This window comes from Trachurus japonicus, chromosome 20, assembly GCF_045865225.1.
Source record: "Trachurus japonicus isolate A0001 chromosome 20, Traja_1.0".
Classification (NCBI taxonomy): domain Eukaryota; kingdom Metazoa; phylum Chordata; class Actinopteri; order Carangiformes; family Carangidae; genus Trachurus; species Trachurus japonicus.
Genome location: NC_140926.1, coordinates 24914416 through 24933767, shown reverse-complemented (window position 1 = coordinate 24933767; position 19352 = coordinate 24914416). Strand labels below are relative to the sequence as shown.

The 19352-nt window shown below is 44.7% G+C and overlaps 1 protein-coding gene across 1 annotated transcript in view; it reads left to right on the top strand.

Moving 5' to 3' along the window:
* LOC146966988 (uncharacterized) overlaps positions 1-16813 on the top strand; it is a 32284-nt gene extending 15471 nt beyond the window's left edge. Inside the window, exons 7-12 of the mRNA XM_085764023.1 lie at positions 10018-10536; positions 10732-11821; positions 11938-12111; positions 14163-14327; positions 15505-15551; positions 15705-16813. Of these exons, the coding sequence (XP_085620149.1) occupies positions 10018-10536; positions 10732-11821; positions 11938-12111; positions 14163-14327; positions 15505-15551; positions 15705-16255 (2546 nt within the window). The 3' untranslated portion in view covers positions 16256-16813. The remainder of the gene's footprint in view (positions 1-10017; positions 10537-10731; positions 11822-11937; positions 12112-14162; positions 14328-15504; positions 15552-15704) is intronic.
* Positions 16814-19352: the final 2539 nt, after the last annotated feature.

Below are 19352 nucleotides of genomic sequence, written 5' to 3'. Positions count from 1 at the left end.
CTAAACCCAACCATAATTAATTGAATACTAATTCTGTTTTTGAGTGGCCTTACCTATCCTGATTCTGGATGTTTCTGCCTGCCTTAACCTTTTGACCTCTCCCTGGGGCCCACTTACCTTAATAATAATAATTTTTTATATGTCATGTTATGTAGTGCATGATGGTGTTGGAAGGGATGGAGGACAGAGTCATGTGTTGAGGGCGGAGGTCACTGCTGAGTGTTCAGCATGGTGTGATGACCCTCGGCTCTAACAGCTCTGTGATAAAAACAGATTTTTGGTCTGGTTGTGTGTGCAAAGAGTGTCCTGTAGCGCTTGCCAGAAGTAGGAGAGCCTGGGAGATGCACATTTCTGATGATAGAGTCACCAAGAATGAGAATTTCAGGAGGTTGATTCTTGCAGTCATTGTCATAGACTGACAATTTAGGAGACAGGGAGAGATGGGAGATGCCAGGGTTTTCCGGAACAGTAGAAGAGGGATTAGCGCCCCTTACGCAGATAACGTCATCATTGAGCGTTGGGGTGAACGGACCCACGTTAGGCAGTGGAAACGATGACTGCGGGGCAGAGAGAGGAGGCCAGTTTTCTGAAAAGGATACAGATGAAAGGGGTAAACACCTTGGACGTTTGTCCTGGGACATCAGTGGGCTAGATGGAGGGGTGCGAGTACGCTTTCTGTGTCGGGAGTTTGGCAGGATTGGTTGCTCTGGAGCGGTGCATGAGGATGTAGCCGGTAGCTCAGCTAACTTCTCCAGTGGGGTGAAGGAGTTTGACAACGGGATGAGATCGTCGTCATATTCATCCATGCCAGGGGAAAACAAGGGGAGAGAGACCCGTCTCCCCTTCCTAACAACGGTCGTCCAGGAGGAAGAGGGAGCATCCGATGTGCGGTGGACAGCATTGGCAGGGCTGGGACCATCCTGCTGCAGCGCTTCCACCCAGGCGAGGAGCGATCAGACCCTTGGATATGTCAAAGATCAGTGTTTGGAGTAATGCGTTACAAAAGTAACGCAATTACAGTAATGTATTACTATTTGCTGTAACGCAGTAATATAACGCATTACAAATCAAATTTCGGTAATATTTTACCCGTTACAATCTAAGTAACGCGCGTTACAACGCATTTTCATAAAAACGTGTGAAAGTCGCGGCCGCGGGGACTGTGTCCGCGTCTGATCAGGAGGTGGTACCTTCTCAAAAGGAGGTGATAATCAGCGCAGCAGTAGCAGAGTACATAGGCTAATAGAAAGTTTCTCACGTTTACTAAAAGAACACATACAACAAAAGGAAAGCATAATTCATATCTACCAGACAGGTCGACTTTGAGCCGCTAACACGAGTGCGTTAGTTAATTCCGTGGTAAAAGTTCTTTCATCTCCGCTTTTCCTGGTGTCTGGGTCACTCCAGCTGCTGTAGCAGTGTGTTTGAAGCGCCGTTACGGAGGCCGTGCAGCGCCCACGGTGCGATCCTAACCTCCCTCTCCAGTACCTGGCTGCTCAGCTCCGGGTCCGGGACCGAGACCTCACCTCTACTTTCACCTCGTCTCTGATCCCCTCTCGCCCGGGCTTTTAAATCAGAGTGTGGCCCGAGCTCTGCGCCATAGCGCTGTCTGTGCCGTATAGCGCGCACCTCCGGTCCAGTGATTGACAGCTGGTGTCACCGCATTTACTTTCTCTCAGATATTCTCCCACGTTTCTTCTTTACCGTGGATCAACAATATGTTTATTTGCTCCTTTGTATTAATTCATTGGATCAAATTTCATTCTGCGTTTGCGGTCATGCAGCTCTCTGCTCTCCTTTTCTCTCTCCATGAAGGACATAATTACAGCGCGTAAAACTGTCAATTCAATCCTGCGGTTTGCATGTGCTGTTATTCAGGCAGTTACTCTTAGTAACTACGCAAAACGTAGTTAGTAGCTGCAGAGGCCTACACATTATGCTACATCACCTCCACTGAATGTATTAGCCTATCAGCTGCAATGAACTAAACTTTACAGCAGTGTTTTTCAACCTCGGGATCGGGACCCCATGTGGGGGTCGCCTGGAATTCAAATGGGGTCACCTGAAATGTCTAGTAATTGATAAAAATATTTTTTAAACTACTTATTATTCTTTTTAAAATTCTGATTAAAACACCACACGCAATCCTAAACAACTGTATTCTATACTTTCACTTTCTCGAATTTAAATCGAGTTGCAGCATATAGAAATATCTGAGCTGGTGCATCTTGATCGACGGGGTCACGAGCCAGAAAAGGTTGGGAACCACTGCTTTACAGTCATATTTCTGCTGTTATTTTGGCGAAAGTAACTCAAAAGTAATACAAAAGTAGTGTAACGCATTACAATTCTGAGACAGTAATATTGTAATGTAACTAATTACTTTCAAATGACAGTAACTAATAATATGTAATGTATTATATTTTGGATGTAACTTGCCCAACACTGTCAAAGATTAGAACAAAACTGATTTTGAGGCATTATTCGTTTTTTTTGGAGTTTCTGTTTTTCAAAAAAACTCCCTTTCTGTACCTTAGGGACGTTTTCGTCCCCATAGGGTTCCATTAAAACCGCATGTTTTGACTGCGGGGCTTTGACAATAAAAACACATGCATTCTGCGATCTCAACGGCTTCTCCTCTTCACAAGACTTCAAATTTGACGATTTTACTTTGCAACAGCAGATGGCGCCATTTACCTACTAACCAGGTCTATGCAAAGAAAGACCATGTTTCTGGGCTTATATGAGTAAAGCAAGCATGAAAATACCTCAAAATATGTCAGTAATACTGTTTTCCATTTTCCCTAAAAAGAAAAACTACTTGGCATATAATTTTCAACAACAAGATTTATTATCTATGCCATTCAAAACCAAACAACACAACAAAACATAACAATTGTGCAACAATAGAACAACAATAGAACAATTAGGCTACAGAACTTTTTTTTTTTTAGCTGTGTGCCTCGCTGGGGGCATCCATGAGAGAGAGATAGTGTGTGTGTGTGTGTGTGTGTGTGTGTGTGTGTGTGTGTGTGTGTGTGTGTGTGTGTGTGTGTGTGTGTGTGTGTGTGTGTGTTTAGTCTGCCCAGCAGGACTTACAGCAAATGATGTGGTGATCTTTGCATGTCGGCTTGCCACATCGAATGCAGCAGCAGACAGTTTTTTTCTTGCGCCCCGCACACTGCTTTCCGAGCCGGGGTCAGGAGCGTCTTCAGGAGCATCTGGAGCGGCTAGGGTGCATGGGAGCCCTCTCTCCTCTGGAGAGCTGCAGAGAGCAGTGAGTTCCCCAACTCTTCAAGATAGAGTCTCCTCCTGAAACTCTTCCTCTCGTTCCAGGTGGGATCCACGGATGTTAAGATCACAAATGAGTTGTAGGCTGCGATGTCGACCATGTTGTAAAATAGCCACCGGTACGACTTCCGACGGCAGCTGTAGGTGCCGACAACCTACAGAGAGAAAAGGACAATAAAAATGTAAATATTCATGAAAAACGTGTGTTTTATTCCAAAACTATGACAGTGAGAATAATAATGTAACCATCATCAAACACAAAATATATTTCTAACAAGAATATAACACAAGGAATAGCCTAATAAATATAATAATAAATAGCCTAATAATAAAAAATAATAATGGCACATACCTTGTCCAGGTTGTCAACACCTCCCTTGCAGCGGTTGTAGTACTCTATCATCACCGGCTTCTGCTTTTCTCCCTCGGCCACTGCTGCTTCCCGGTGTCTAGTGCTGATCAGCACTACATTTCTTCCGTGCTTGGGCACGTAGCTGACCGCCGTTGTTTCCCTGGTGAAGGCGAACCGGGAGGAGAGGATCGCACGCCCCTTGATCTGGACGAGGTTCGGTGGAAGCGCCGGTTTATTTTTTCTCATCGCCCCGACCAGAGCCACTTTTCTTTGCAGAAGCTCCTGCCGAGGGCGAGGGACGTGAAAAAATTGTTGCAGCCCACTGTCACGCCCTGGAGCCCCTCCGTCATCTCTAGGACGACGTGCTTTCCCTGGCCCACCTCTGGCGCAGCACCAGTCTTCCCCAGATAAACTTGGCACCTCCAAGCATAGGAAGTTGCAGCATCCGTATTTGGCAGGCTTCTTGGGCATGTACTGCTTGAACTTACAGCGTCATTTGAACGCCACCAGCTGCTCATCGACCGTGACCCCCCCCCCCCGGGGTTGAAAAGGAGGGGGAGGCGACTGTTCCACATTTCCCAGAGAGACCTAATCGGGGCCAGCTTATCCACCCGTAGACGTGCCGGCCGCCGCAGCTTGTCATCGAAGCGGAGCGCGATGCCGATCTGAAGAAACCGCTGGAGTGACATGGTGGCCCGGAAGATCGCACAGCCACTCCGCTCATCCCACAGGCTGCGGCTGGACTCCCCTCTCAATTTGAAGACCCCAGCCAGAATCAAAAGCCCGAGGTAGGCGTTGATGACAGTGGATTCTACGTCAGTCTAACCTCGGAGCATTCTGTTGCCGTGGAGATTTGTCATCGCGACAACCAGGTCAATCATCTCCTCTGTGAAGAACAGGCTGAAGGCTGAGTGCACACTGTCAGTGCGCACTACCGCGTAGCGCGTCAGCCCCTCGAGCAGGCTGGATGAATGGAACCGTCTTGGCGTTGGTGGGATACCAGACTTGCCCGTTCTTCCCTCTCCACCCAGATTCAACATCGTCATCGCTCTCGGAGGATGACGGCGGCACAACGAAGTCCGGGTTGGTCTGGTTGGATGAACCGGTGTCCGAGGGAGCGGACTCCGAGGAAGAGGAGTCCGGCAGCTCGCCAGGGGAGTCAGGCTGCATGACGAGCTCCGCAGCCTCCGTGTCGGAAAATCTTTGTTTCATAGTGCTTGCTCTTCTTGCGATGAACAGACAAGTGTGCCAGCAGGCCAGTGCCATCTCTATTTAAACACATATTTTGTTTTTGTTTACACTATGCAGCCTGTTTGTAGTTCTGAGATCCGCGCCGCATGTTTACATTTTTTTTACCTGGATCAAAAGTCAGTGCGCAGAGCTGTCTCACTCACACACACACACAAAGCTCAGGCTGTAAGACAAATAAATCAAAGTCAGGCTGTTTGGATTGCTTTTGTATTACTTCACAGACACACACACACACACACACACACACACAGGCAGACACAGACAGTACTGAACAAATCAATATTTTCCGTAAAAGCCCATTGAAAAAGCCCGGAAATGTGCAGTCTGTTTCCATAGGCCTGGATAGAAGGTAAATGGCTTCATCTGGTGATGGACAGTAAAATCGTGAAATTTGAAGTCTTGTGAAGAGGAGAAACCGTTGAGATTGCAGAATGCATGTGTTTTTATTGTCACAGCCCCGCAGTCAAAACATGCGGTTTTAATGGAACCCTATGGGGACGAAAACGTCCCAAAGGTACAGAAAGGGAGTTTGAAACTACAAAAAAACGAATAATTCATCAAAATCAGTTTTGTTACTAATCTTTGACATATCCAAGGGTCTGATAGCCTGCAAAAAATCTCCCGCTTCCTATCAATCACTTTTTATATTAAAAATCCTGCTTTTAGTGGATGAAAATGTCCTTAAAGCTATAGTGCGTAACTTCTACTTGTCTGTAAATATCCGTTTCACCCAAGCCACTACAAGAGGAGATGATACAACGCTGAATAAGCCGGTCGGCTCCTCAAACGCCTCGCGGTATTTTTCAGTATTTGTTCTTTTTGTATTTACTGTCTTGGAGCGACTTTCCCGCGCTGGCGGACAGGAAACGACAGAAACAACGTGTTTTACTCGGTTTTACCTGACAACGAGAAGGGAGGAGGGATTCATTGCATTATGAATTAAGCTCAACACAAATCTATATGGTTTGCTTACAAGTTTCAGTTGTCTTTAAAGTCCCACTCCCGCGACCCTTTTCGGTCATTTTAAAACCAGCTCTTTAGCAATGCACATTAGCAATGCGCCTCTGGAGGGTGGGCGGAGACTGCGCTGCTCTGCACCCGCCCAGCCACCTCCTCGCACCCCACCCCCCGCTCGCTGACAGCTGGACATTGTACAATTACAGATTCAGCGCGTTTAGCGTAAAACTGCACACTGGGATTCGATCCCAGACTGGAACATAGTCCTTGCTCACGGTGCAAGCTGCTCTACCAGGTGAGCTACACCTGTTCTACCTTTACAGCTACACCAAGCTGTCAAGCCTTTCACCTCTGAGCCAGATGCAGAGCGGGGCAGGAGCTTGTAGCACTAGTGCCCTCCCCTGGAGCTGTGACATGTCAGCTCCAGTCTCCCTGAAACTGCCAGTTTGCGTCTGCCATTGGTTCACAGCAGTTTGAAGGCAGAAAAACTCAGAAATGCAATTTTGCACTTCCTTTTCTGCTGATATGTGCTCTAACACAAGAAAATTGCCACAGGAACATGTGAAAAGCACGAAAAACACGATTTTCATGGGAGTGGGTCTTTAAACTCAATGGGTTACAGCCTGGTTGCACTGGACGCGGAACCAAAGCGCAGCGCCCTGGAGCGGAGGCAGTTTCAGATAGGTGCACATGTTAACCGGTCTGCCTGGTCGCACATCTCGCGCTCTGGAGCGCAGTGCGCACGCCTGCAGCGCTTCAGATCGGTTCATTTCTATTTTTCACGCGAGCCGAGAGCGCCGTCTGTCAAGCTGGATAGACCAGATCGTACCAGACAGGAAGTCGGGCACAGAAAAGGCGAGAGAATCCGGTCAATTTTCAAAATAAAATGAAGTTGTTGCTTGTCCGTCTATAGCCTAAATATTTGTCAGTTGTGCACACGAGACACACACACACGTTCAAAATAACATGTGTGTGTGGAAAACCGAGTGAATACGAGTATGGGCGACTGCAGTCCATGTCTAACCGGCACGGAGAGAGGAGGAGAAGCACGCTCCCAGTACGACCACCCAAGCGCCCGAGAAGGCGCGCGCGCTCAGCTTCCGCGTGCAGTGCGACCAAGGGGTAAGTCGAAAATATAAGACACAATAAGCACATGAGACTAAACTTTACTATGTGAAAGCATAAACATGTACATAAATCTTTCTATATCCTCTCTCTCCATGTGTTAACTCTTCGTACCACAGGGTTAATGCTTGACTCCCTCTCATTCCTCAACAAGACACAACAGCTCAAATACAGTTCAGAACAACTTACATAAAGACAAGTTTCACACCACTCAGGATTAACTTGTTTAAATGGGTATGTGTAAGTGCTCAATCTACTAAAACAATCATTAGTGAGATATATTCAGTGTTGATCAGTAATGTCAAAGTGGAGAATATATAATATGTTCAGTGTTAGTTCTGGTGATGAGGTAACTGTGCAGCTTGGCAATCTCCAGTGTAGAGACACAGGTTCAGCTTTGCTTCCCTGATGCCTTAGTTTGTACCTGGCCACTCTAGTTCCTTGGGTCTTCAGTAGACTAATCATAGTTTAAGTTCATCCATGGTTTGTATTTGGGGAGTGTACGTACAGTCCTTTCTGTGGTTACAGTGTCCATGGGGTCCGCCCGCTATTCAGACATCCCGCTATTCCGACATGTCTCTATTTAGACATCCCTCTATCTAGACATGCTGCTATTCCGACACTTTTTGGTATTGCTATTCCGACACGTCATCTTTTTTTTTTCTTCTTTTTTTTACACAGCTGCGACACCCAGGCGCGTCTCTCTCTCTTTTTTTCTTTTCAGCATGCCTATCACTGGTTTGATGAGGGAGTGGTGTTCTTAAACACAACAACTAAACTATCAAGTCGCAAATAAAACTGACACACATGATAAACAAACAGAACTATGCTGCAGTTTGTTTGTCAAGTTAACCTGTGACCTTCAGCACCACGGACAGCGCGGCGGATGAGCCACGGAGAAGTGCAGCTGTGAGCGTCTGGGCTCTGGGCTTAGGGCCTGGGGCCTCATTTATCAAAACTGTAAGTAAGCAGTGTAAAACTGCTGCTACAAATTTTTTTGCTTAGGCCTACGGTGAAAAGACACCCAAAATATTTACACCTTTTTCAGATCTATCAAACTGTGCGTATGCACAACTCTCCGCAATTTCTCTTTGATAAATCAAACTGGATCCAAGAATGGTGCGCACTTGAACACACCTCATATTCCGCCCCGGAACGTCTAGACACAACCATATATGGTCAGCACGTGCATATTAATTAGCCATGTGCGCTCTGTGGAGCGGCTACAAAGTGACAACAAAGTGACAACAAAGACAATGGGCGGAGGGCGGGGGAAAGAAAGCGAGATACATGGCATCGGGCAATAAATCAGTCAGAAAAATGATCTTGCATTTTAATGAGCTACAATAAAAACAAAAACCTCCCAAATCTCAACAAAAGGGAGTAGAGCAGAAAGAAGAAGAATCTTATGTAATCTGCCCCTTTATCCCAGAAAATCTTTTTTTTCTCTTTTCTTTTACCTATGTTAAAACAATGTAAAGCAGGATTTCCAGGATAGTTACCATTACTTTGAACGCCTTTCCACTACACAGTTACAGATCTACTGGACTCGGTTTAGGTCATTTACCATTACAGCTGAGTCCTTCACAGTTCCTCCTCAGGGCCGCGTTGTCTCACTCTTTATTCTCTTCTCTCGTCAGCTCCAAACACACGTGCACCTCGTTAACTCAGGTGACAGAATAATAACAGTCTCAGTAGCTGCAGATCAGTTGGTGCTGCTGCCGGTGTGTTTTTAAACTTGGCGGGTTTGTTTTTTCTTCTCTCTTATAGGCCTATGTATTTGTGTATGAGAAACAGTGTCTCAGATGCAAAAAAAAGAAAAAGAAAATCAGAATGAAATGTCTGACAACAACGTAATCAATGTCGGAAAAGCGGAATGTTTGAAAAATAGTAAAGTGCCGCTACTCCGACAATGAAAAAAAAAATGTCGGAATAGTGGGACGCTTAAAAAATAATGTTCATGCCGCTATTCCGACTTTTTTTTTTTCAGTGTTTAGAAGTCAATGTCGAAATAGCGGCATGTCGGAATAGCAGCATGTAACCAGTGTCCATGTACAAACCAATGTAATCTAGCACAGATGAGACATAGGTGTTGAGGTACGTATATGCAGTTATTAGGGGCAGTCAATTTAAATACATCACAGCCAGTCTCACTTAAACAGTCCTATAGCCTGTCCATGACTCCCTCAGGCCAGATCCTAACGGTGCCAGATGGGGGCCTAGGTCTGTATGTGGGGGTCATGAGAAGGCTGATGTGGTCAGATTGGCCAAGATGAGGACAAGGTGTTGCTTTATAGCTTTTTCCTATGTTACAGTAAACATGATCCAATATCAATGTATTGATGAAATTTGGGGAGCACAGTCTACGGTTTGAAAGATTCTTATTATTAACGTCATTTAGATGGTGTTTATGGCCCTATAATACGACCTACACAACGTGAAGAGAAAAAGGAACGAAAAAATCATTAGATGGAGGGTACGGCTGCAGGCCGTACCCTCCATCTAATCCCCTCGTCTCCCCTGCTCCTCCTCGTCCTGAGACGTCCCACCTTGTCCCCAACCCCTTCCACTTAGAAACTACAAATGGTTTGTAACCGCCCTGAGAAGCTCAGCCACAGACACATGAACCCATGAATTCAGTGCCTGCTTGCCCACCACCCCACAGCCGGTCTGCCACTGAAACCCCACTATTCAGAGAACCACAGTACAGAAGCACAGAATGTGTTGCTGCCGTTATTACCGGTACCGGTGCCGAGTCGAGTCTTCCTGCTTCTCTTGTATCATACAGCTTGTCTAATGTTAGCTTAGCATTAGCTTGTGGTAAGATGTAAACAGTGGCGAGAAAGACTACCATAAACACCCTCAGCAGGTAGAATGGTCTACATTTCAACATTATGAACTCCAACTCCGGAGAGCAAGACCGCTCAACAATGTCTATGGAGGTGCATCATTCTCATTTATACCAGCCGTCACTGCTTTCAGGAAATGAAGTAGTCATATTTTCTCAAGAGAGTACTCAACAATATTACTTCTTCTTTCAGGATCTCCCACTATGTGCCAACAGAACTTTAAATCTTCCCAGAAGAAGAAGTTCCAGTGTGTGTTTGAGGGGATCTCTAAAGCAGGATACCCAACCCTTCTGGACCAGCTCTACACAGAGCTCTACATCACAGAGGGAGGTGCTGGACAGGTCAATGATGAACATGAGGTCAGACAGATTGAAACAGCATCCAGGAAACTAGACAGACCAGAAACAACCATCAGACATGAAGACATCTTTAAAGCCGCACCGGGAAGAGACCGGCCAATCAGAACAGTGATAACGAAGGGAGTGGCTGGCATTGGAAAAACAGTCCTAACACAGAAGTTCACTCTGGACTGGGCTGAAGACAAAACCAACCAGGACATACACTTCACATTTCCCTTCACCTTCAGAGAGCTGAACATGCTGAAAGAGAAGAAGTTCAGCTTGGTGGAACTTGTTCATCTCTTCTTCATTGAAACCAAAGACGCAGGAATCAGCAGGTTTGATCAGTTCCATGTGGTCTTCATCTTTGACGGTCTGGACGAGTGTCGACTTCCTCTGGACTTCCACAACACTGAGATCCTGACTGATGTGACAGAGTCCACCTCAGTCAACGTGCTGCTGATCAACCTCATCAGGGGGAAACTGCTTCCCTCTGCTCGCCTCTGGATAACCACACGACCTGCAGCAGCCAATCAGATCCCTCCTTACTGTGTTGACATGGTGACAGAGGTCAGAGGGTTCATTGACCCACAGAAGGAAGAATACTTCAAGAAGAGGTTCAGAGATGAGGACCAGGCCAGAGAGATCATCTCCCACATCAAGATCTCACGAAGCCTCCACATCATGTGCCACATCCCAGTCTTCTGCTGGATCACTGCTACAGTTCTGAAGGAGCTGTTGAAGACCAGAGAGGGAGGAGAGCTGCCCAGGACCCTGACTGAGATGTACATTCACTTCCTGGTGGTTCAGTCCAAAGTGAAGAAGGTCAAGTATGATGGAGGAGCTGAGACAGACCCACACTGGAGTCCAGATAGCAGGAAGATGATTAAGTCTCTGGGAAAACTGGCTTTTGAGCAGCTGCAGAAAGGAAACCTGATCTTCTATGAATCGGACCTGACAGAGTGTGACATCGATATCAGAGCAGCCTCAGTGTATTCAGGAGTGTTCACACAGATCTTTAAAGAGGAGAAAGGCCTGTACCAGGACAAGATGTTCTGCTTCGTCCATCTGACCGTTCAGGAGTTTCTGGCTGCTCTTCATGTCCATCTGACCTTCATCAACTATGGAATCAACCTGATGTCAAAACAACAAAGAATCTCTACGTTGACCTCTGAAGTAACAGAAGTCAAATATCAACCTACCCATTTGTACCAGAGCGCTGTAGACGAGGCCTTGCGAAGCCCAAATGGACACTTGGACCTGTTCCTCCGCTTCCTCCTGGGTCTTTCACTGAAGACCAATCAGACTCTCCTACACGGTCTGATGACAGAGACGGGGAATCACTTAGAGACCAGTCAAGAAACAGTCCAATACATCAAGAAGAAGATTGAAGAGACTCCCTCTGCAGAGAAAAGCATTAACCTGTTCCACTGTCTGAATGAAGTGAATGATCGTTCTCTAGTGGAGAATATCCAACAGTCCATGAGGTCAGGACGTCTCTCCACAGATAAACTATCTCCGGCTCAATGGTCAGCATTAGGCTTCATCTTGCTGTCATCAGAAGAAAATCTTGATGTTTTTGACCTGAAGAAATACTCTGCTTCAGAGGAGGCTTTTCTGAGGCTGCTGCCAGCTGTCAAAATCTCTAAAAAGGCTCTGTAAGTGTATAGATAGTTGGAATTATTCACAATCAGATACATGTCTGTCTTTTCAATGGGAGAGATAATAATACAATATTCCTTTCTTCTTTAATTCATCATTATCATGTCTTCAGACTGAGTGGCTGTAACCTCTCAGAGAGAAGCTGTGAAGCTCTGTCCTCAGTCCTCAGCTCCCAGTCATCTAGTCTGAGACACCTGGACCTGAGTAACAACAACCTGCGGGACTCGGGAGTGAGGGCCCTGTCTGCTGGACTGGAGAGTCCACACTGTAGACTGAAAACTCTCAGGTGAGGATCTATCGAACTGTTTATCTGATAACACTTTGACACACCTCCAGGTTAGAGCTGTGTGATATGGACAACATTTTATATCCCGATAACGATATATATCCTGATCTAGTATTTTCTCTTAAAATCATGTATACAGGGTTTTTCCTGCATAGATAATATGGTGGCAGCAGCCACATATCTTGCCACCAGCTCATGAGTCAGTCTTTTTATTTCTCTGGCTTTTTGTGCATTTATTTTGAAAGGACACTGGAGAGAGACAGGAAGGAGGAAGAGAGAGTGCTGCTTCAGAGTTGGGGCAGACGCACAATAATGGCTCTTTCCACTACTTGACTCTACTCGACTTGGTTTAGGTCATTTTCTATAACAGCTGAGTCCCTCCTCAGCTGGGACGCGGTTGTCACATTACGTCACTCTCTTTTTTCTCTCCTCCCATCAGCTCCAAACACACTCGTCTGCAACTCGATCGCAATCTCTACATAGCAGTTTTTTCCCCCCACAACTCATGTGAAACAGTCACCTGTTAACGTATGGTGTAACCATACCACGAGCTAACGTGTCCTTTTTAGTTTACAATCTCCTCTCCTGGAGCGTCACGTTCTCACTACAGCTGATCTGATGTAAACAAACTCACATGTGGAGTTCGACTGTTGGCTGTTTGTCTGTCACTAGTGTCCAGGGATGATTCCTTGAGTTTTACACTGCTGACTTGTATCACCGGAACAAGTTTTACACGTCCTGCGACCCAGACCGTAGTAATGTTAACAGTTGTTGTTAGCGGTAGCCAGGGTGTGATTCGTGAAAAAAGCAGAGGGGGGGATAGTCGATGATGACGACCCCCCCCCCCCCCCCCCAGCCCCCCGCACCTGACAACGTCTCCCAGACCGCCATAGGCTACCCTTCTCAACCAGACTCTGTCAGTCTCCTAGTGGACCGGGTCTGGCTCCAAGTTTGAGCAAATGCAAATAAATGAGCAAAGACCAGACCAGGTCCGACCAGTGTTGAAGCCTGGACCTGATGCGGTTGGACCGCGGCAAAAAATAAATAAATAAATAAAAGAAGCCCGTAGTTGTGTTCATAGAGACGTGACAGGTGGGGCACGACAAGCTGTGATCAGCTGTGGTCATTGAATAGACTACACTACAGTAGGTCATTTCAATTTGCGTATTTTTCCTTTTTATTTTTTTATAACATTTAGGCTATATGCGCATCGAGAGTGAGTGTGATCAAGCGCCAGAGAGAAACAGCGTGGGTGCACCAGATGATTGTCAACCGGCAAAAACTGAAATGAGGCGGTTAAAGAGAGGAAAAACACAGAATATAGCCACAATATAGAGACTTTGTCCCGAGGAAGGATCGGATGGTGGCCCAGGTTTAGTGATGAGGAAACTGTCACTGCAGCTGCACATCTGTCAGCAGCTGCTCCAAACAGACAAGTCACAAACTTTAATTTGAAGGGACAGATTTGATGCTGATTTTGTTAGCAGTGATTTTATTGCACCCAAACATTAAGCATATACTGTATATCGGGTGCTGTCCTATCCGGTACAAATATTTGCTCAAACCTGGAGACAGACCCAGTGCAACCGGCATCTCGAGACTCGCCTTTTTTTTTTTTTTTTTTTGAGAATTTACAGTAGCCTAGGCTACATATGACGGTCTGGGAGATGTTGTTTTCTACTGTAGGGGGGATGAGAAGGCTCGCGGCTCAAATGATGTAGACTTGATCTAAAGGCTATTAGCTACTCTGTCTGACCAGAGGGGGGGACAACACGTATCCCCACCGGGGATAATAATAAATGACCAGAGGGGGGGACATCGAAAACAGAGGGAAAATCCCCACAACCCCCCCCCCCCCCCCCCGGCAAATCACACCCTGGCGGTAGCAACCGAGCTAACCCAGTACCCCACACGTTAAAATTACGATATAAACATTAGAGGGCTATATCGTATGGTAGACATTTTTATATCGCACTACGATATACTGTATATCGCACAGCACTACTCCAGGTGTTGACAGAAAATTCTTATGTGTTGTTGTGTGTGTTCAGTCTGTCAGGATGTCTGGTCACAGAGGAAGGCTGTGTGTCTCTGGTCTCAGCTCTGAGCTCCAACCCGTCCCATCTGAGGGAGCTGGACCTCAGCTACAATCATCCAGGAGACTCAGGCATGTTGGCCAGACTGGGCGATCCAGACTGGAGACTGGACTCTCTCAGGTATGGAGAGGCTACTGCAGCCACAGGCACTGTCTGATGGAGGAGGAGGAGCTTCATTCAGGTTCAGCAAAGTGTTTTCTCTTCATCCCGCCTGGATTTGTATGATTCCGTTTCTGCCTTTTAATTCTGGTTCTAAAGTATTCTCAATTCCGATTCTCAAGTCAAAACAGGACAGCTTGTTTCACAGTTTGTTTTTTTATTGGAAAATGAAATGGCACCACAACGTTGTTGACGAGAGTCAATGTTTTACTTTGATAAAGGGAGGATGCACACTACCAACAACACGACAATATGATGTGCAACTAAGCCAAACACAGAAACTGTTCATGTGACAAACTAAATTAGTTCTTCGTCTTTTTTGCCCCTCTCCTTAAAACAGTCCTTGTCAAGGAAGACTACCATAATCTGCTTTCTCAGGCAGTAAACATGAGCGTTTGGTGGAGAACACACGTTCACTTGGCATGGAGGAAGCTTGGATACATATGAATATGAAAACACTAAAGCCAGGAACACACCGGCCCGACAGTCGAGTGTCGGGTCGTGTCGGGGAGAGTCGGACGGCGTCGGGTCCACATCTGTTTGGTGTGTTCATCTGCGCAGTGTTGTTTTTGCGCTGGCTGGTTAAATTCTTTTTTGGAGATTAATGTTGGTCTCATTGATGAAATGTAACAACTGTGGCAGTCGCATTAGTTGGTTTGAATGAAAAGTGAGCAGGGCTGCCTCTGGGCTACGTACTGAAATCACCACATTTATGTAAATAAATAAATGTTTTACAATGAACAGATCAGTCTAATACAATTAATTTTGGTAAGTCAACATGGTTACTGTACATGGCAAAGATTATTACCACTTTATGACTTAAAATTGGTCTGTAATGGAGTCCTATCGCCACTCTGTTATATCAATCGCTCTGGTCGGCAGTAGTCGGGGCGGTGTGTTTCACTGTTTCCTTTCTCCCGACTGTGGCCGACGAGAACTTAATTTTCTTAATTTAAATTAAGAAAATTAAGTTCTCGGGGCCCAACCCTAATGAAGACTGCAGCTCCTTCTTCTCTGTGCTGAATGTTCATCCACAAACTTCCATCTGATGAATACAGTGATAAAGCAGTGTGTATGTGAGAGCCATGTGTGCATGACGACAGAGAACATGCTGGTCTGACCCCCTTCCTTCTTTCAGGGTGGAGCCTGGTGGAGCCCAATGGTTGACACCAGGTCTGAGGAAGTGTAAGTGTGTTTTTACTTTGATTCATAGAAACAAAGCAGCACATTTAACCATCTTCACACTGTTACACCACTGACATCGAGTCTTCAATAAACTGTCAAACTAAACTGATCAGATGATCAATAACTACTGCTTTGTCCTGTTCTCTCCGTCAGATTCCTGTCAACTCACAATCAATACAAACACAGTGAATGGTCAGATCATACTGTCTAACAACAACAGGAAGGCAACATGTGTAATGGAGGACCAGTTATATCCTGATCATCCAGACATATTTGACCGGTTGCCTCAGCTGCTGTGTACAACTGGTCTGACTGGTCGCTGCTACTGGGAGGTCGAGTCCACAGGAGATGTTTATGTATCAGTGAGTTACAGAAGACTTGGAAGGAAGGGAGACAGTGAAGACTGTGAGCTTGGTAGAAATGACCAGTCATGGTGTCTGAGCTGGTTTCATGGTCATTACAATGCCTGGCACAATAACAAAGTAACAACAGGTCCTCCCACCCATGTATCCTGTCAGCACATGCACGTCCTGTCTCCCCGTGTCAGACTAGCAGTGTATCTGGACTATCCTGCTGGCTCTCTGTCCTTCTACAGAGTCTCCTCTGACACACTGATCCACCTCCACACCTTCAACACCACATTCACTGAACCTCTGTATCCTGGGTTCTGGATCAGTCTTAGTTCCTCAATGTCTCTGTGTTGAGTGTAGCAGAGAAACTTTCTCACTGTTGAACAGACATTTCAGCCACAACATGTCTGTCTCTGTCACTCACACGTTTTCAGATTCAATAATTAAATCTGTTTCTTTTAAACTCTTCTCAATGGTTCATGCAAACGACTTCTTCCTCTGATACAACTCAGAGGTCAGTCATGATGAAAAAGCCTGTATAAAATTGACCAAAATTGACCTTAGTGGCGACAAATATACTAGAGGCACCTTTTACTTTGGGAGAGTTGGAAATGGTTATAAGACAAATGAATAAAGGATGGATTACGCCCAGTTTTTTGTTTTTGTTTTTGGTCTCGGCTAGGCCCATTGGTGCTGAACATGATACATTTCTCTATTTTGAATGGTTCTTTCTCTACCAGCTCAAATGTCGCTGTGATAACTCTTTTGTTGAAGAACCTCTGATAATGGACACCTCGTCGGGCATTATCCCTTACATGTTCCCTATATATTTATTTGTGAAAACTAGACACAGACACCCTTATTTTGTTTGAAGATGTCATGCACTAGCATAGTGAAAACAACTAGATTAGACTGAGCAAAGAGCATGTTGCATTTTGAGCATTTTAAGTAACACAAAGTGCCTCACCAAGGCTAAAAACAACAAAGAAATCCAAGAAAACCCGACCCTCCCACCCCCACATTTATACACACAGAGATACACAAGTTTTTTCATAGGTTGTTCCCTGCGCCGTAACGTAAACGTGCGGGGCCCCCACGGTATGCGGGCCCCCCCCGCCTTGCGGGGGCTGCGGGGGTATACTTTACGGTACAGGTTGTTCCCAGGTTGTTGGGTGTCTGTCATATTGTGTCTCTTATATTGTGTGAGTCTGTCTGCCATCCAGTCCTCCCATTAAGCTGGCATGCTCTCTCTGCCTTTCCTCCCACCAGAAGCTTCCTTCATCAGCTCTTGTTAACATTTCCACGTTTCATTCTGTTATAAACTGTTTTCTTGTCTGTAACAACATTTATTGCACGTCTGTCCGTTCTGGGTGAGGGATCCCTCCTCTGTTGCTCACCCTGAGGTTTATTTTTCCCTGTTAAAAGGGTTTTCTATGGAGTTTTTCCTCAGTGGATGTGAGGGTCTAAGGGCAGAGGATGTTGTTATGATGCCATGTAAAGCCCTTTGAGACAAGCTGTTTGTAAAAACCGGTTATACAAATAAAATTGCCTTGCCTTGCCTCTCATTAGGCCTTGTTTTCAAAAGCATGCTTTTTAAAATAATTTTTGCTGATGATACAAAATGTTTGTCAAATCGAAATTATGCAGACCTAATTACTCAAACAAATGCTGAACTTACAAAAGTTAACCTCTATAAAAAAAATTCAAACATGTTAGTCATACCAAAGAATGAGAAAAAAATACCTTATGATAAAGATGTCTATATATCAAATCATTCTCTTGTTAGAGTTTTTTTTTTCATTATTGCATGTATCATTATTGTTTTGCATTATTCATTCATGTATGTATTTTTTCCTTTCTTTTCTATATTCACTGTATCACTCAGTTGATTGTTACTTTTTTGTTTCGATATCATTTAATTATTCCTTATTTTCTTGTCTGTAACAAATTTGTTTTTTGATTATACTCTTCATGGGTGAGGTTTTCATGTAAGCCCTTTTGGGTTTCATACCTCCCCTTTGCACATCCCAATCATAATAATTAATTAATTTTTATTATTTTAAATGATATGTTCGTGCAAAATAAAGTAAAAAAAAAAACAAAAAACTGGTTACTGTGGAATGCTGTCTTGTTCCTTTCATCCCTGAGTCCAAGTGTTAGTAAACTAAGAAAACTACAACATAATTAGGAATGAACTGAGCCGACTGACTCCTAACTTTTTAAAGTATATTTTTGGGCTTTTGCCTTCGATAGTGCATTAGTAGAGAGAGACAGGAAATGGGGAGGCAGAGAGTGGGGAATGACATGCAGCAAAGGGCCGCCAAGGTCAGGATTCAATATGGGCCAGCTGCGGCGAGGTCTATAGCCTCTGCACATGTGGCGCCTGCTCTACCAACTGAGCTAAACAACACCCCCTCCTGGCTTTTTCTGTGTCCTGACATCGACCATCTCTCCAAAGAGAGCCCTAAAAGAAGTTAAGAAACACTTATTTCTTGGTTGATTGGAGCTGGATACAGGTGGGGGGAGTACGACTGACCCATCATAAAGAACTTAGAATCACCAGACCATACAGTATTTGGGACAGGAAGGGGCAGCAGAGGCGAGAAGAAAGAGAGAAGAAATTTGACAAAGCTATGCCTGTTGTGATTTGGTATTGGCATTGAAAAGCAGCTGTGAGAGAGCAGAAAGGAGAGAAGCTGAAGCCTGGCTATCGAAGCAAATGTGTCTCATATTTCAAATTAAAATGGATTAACAGAAAACCTTTTTCATTTTCAAAATATAGCAGAATTTTTTGAATCATAAATAAAATGAATAATCAATAGGCCTATTCCAAACTGCATTTTCATTTTCTTCTTCAACACTGCTCATTCAGTGACTTAATTAAAAGAAAGGACATTTAAGATTTAATTTTCAAAACATTTTACAGCAAAAAGGTACCAGAATGCAATTTGAAATGTCAAATTTGAAAATCAAAATGCATTAGCAGAAAAGCTTTTTCATTTCAAGGTCATGCATTATTTGACTCATAAATTAAACTAATAAGAAACAATCCAAACTGCATTTTCATTTTCTTCTTTAGGTTGCACATTTTATAACATAATTAAAAAGAAAAACCAAATAGAGAAATGCTTTTTCGTTTTCATGCTCTCCCTGCAAAATGTGTCATAATTCAAAATGAATTGACAATCCCAAGCGCAGTAGGAGAGTGATGTCACTGTGGTCGACAGCGACAGCGAAAGCCGTTGTCGCACTGTTTATGTGTCACTTTATAAAGTTTTAATATTTTTTCATATGAGAAAGTAACCGTTTAGACCAGCTGACAGAAACCGGCATAAGGCGTATACATGCCACAGTAACCGGTTTTCTTTCGTAGTTCTCCAGGTAGAAAAACCGGGTTTGGGTCCTTTGGAAAACTAGGTTTCTAAAACTTTTGCACACCTGCAAAGGCAGA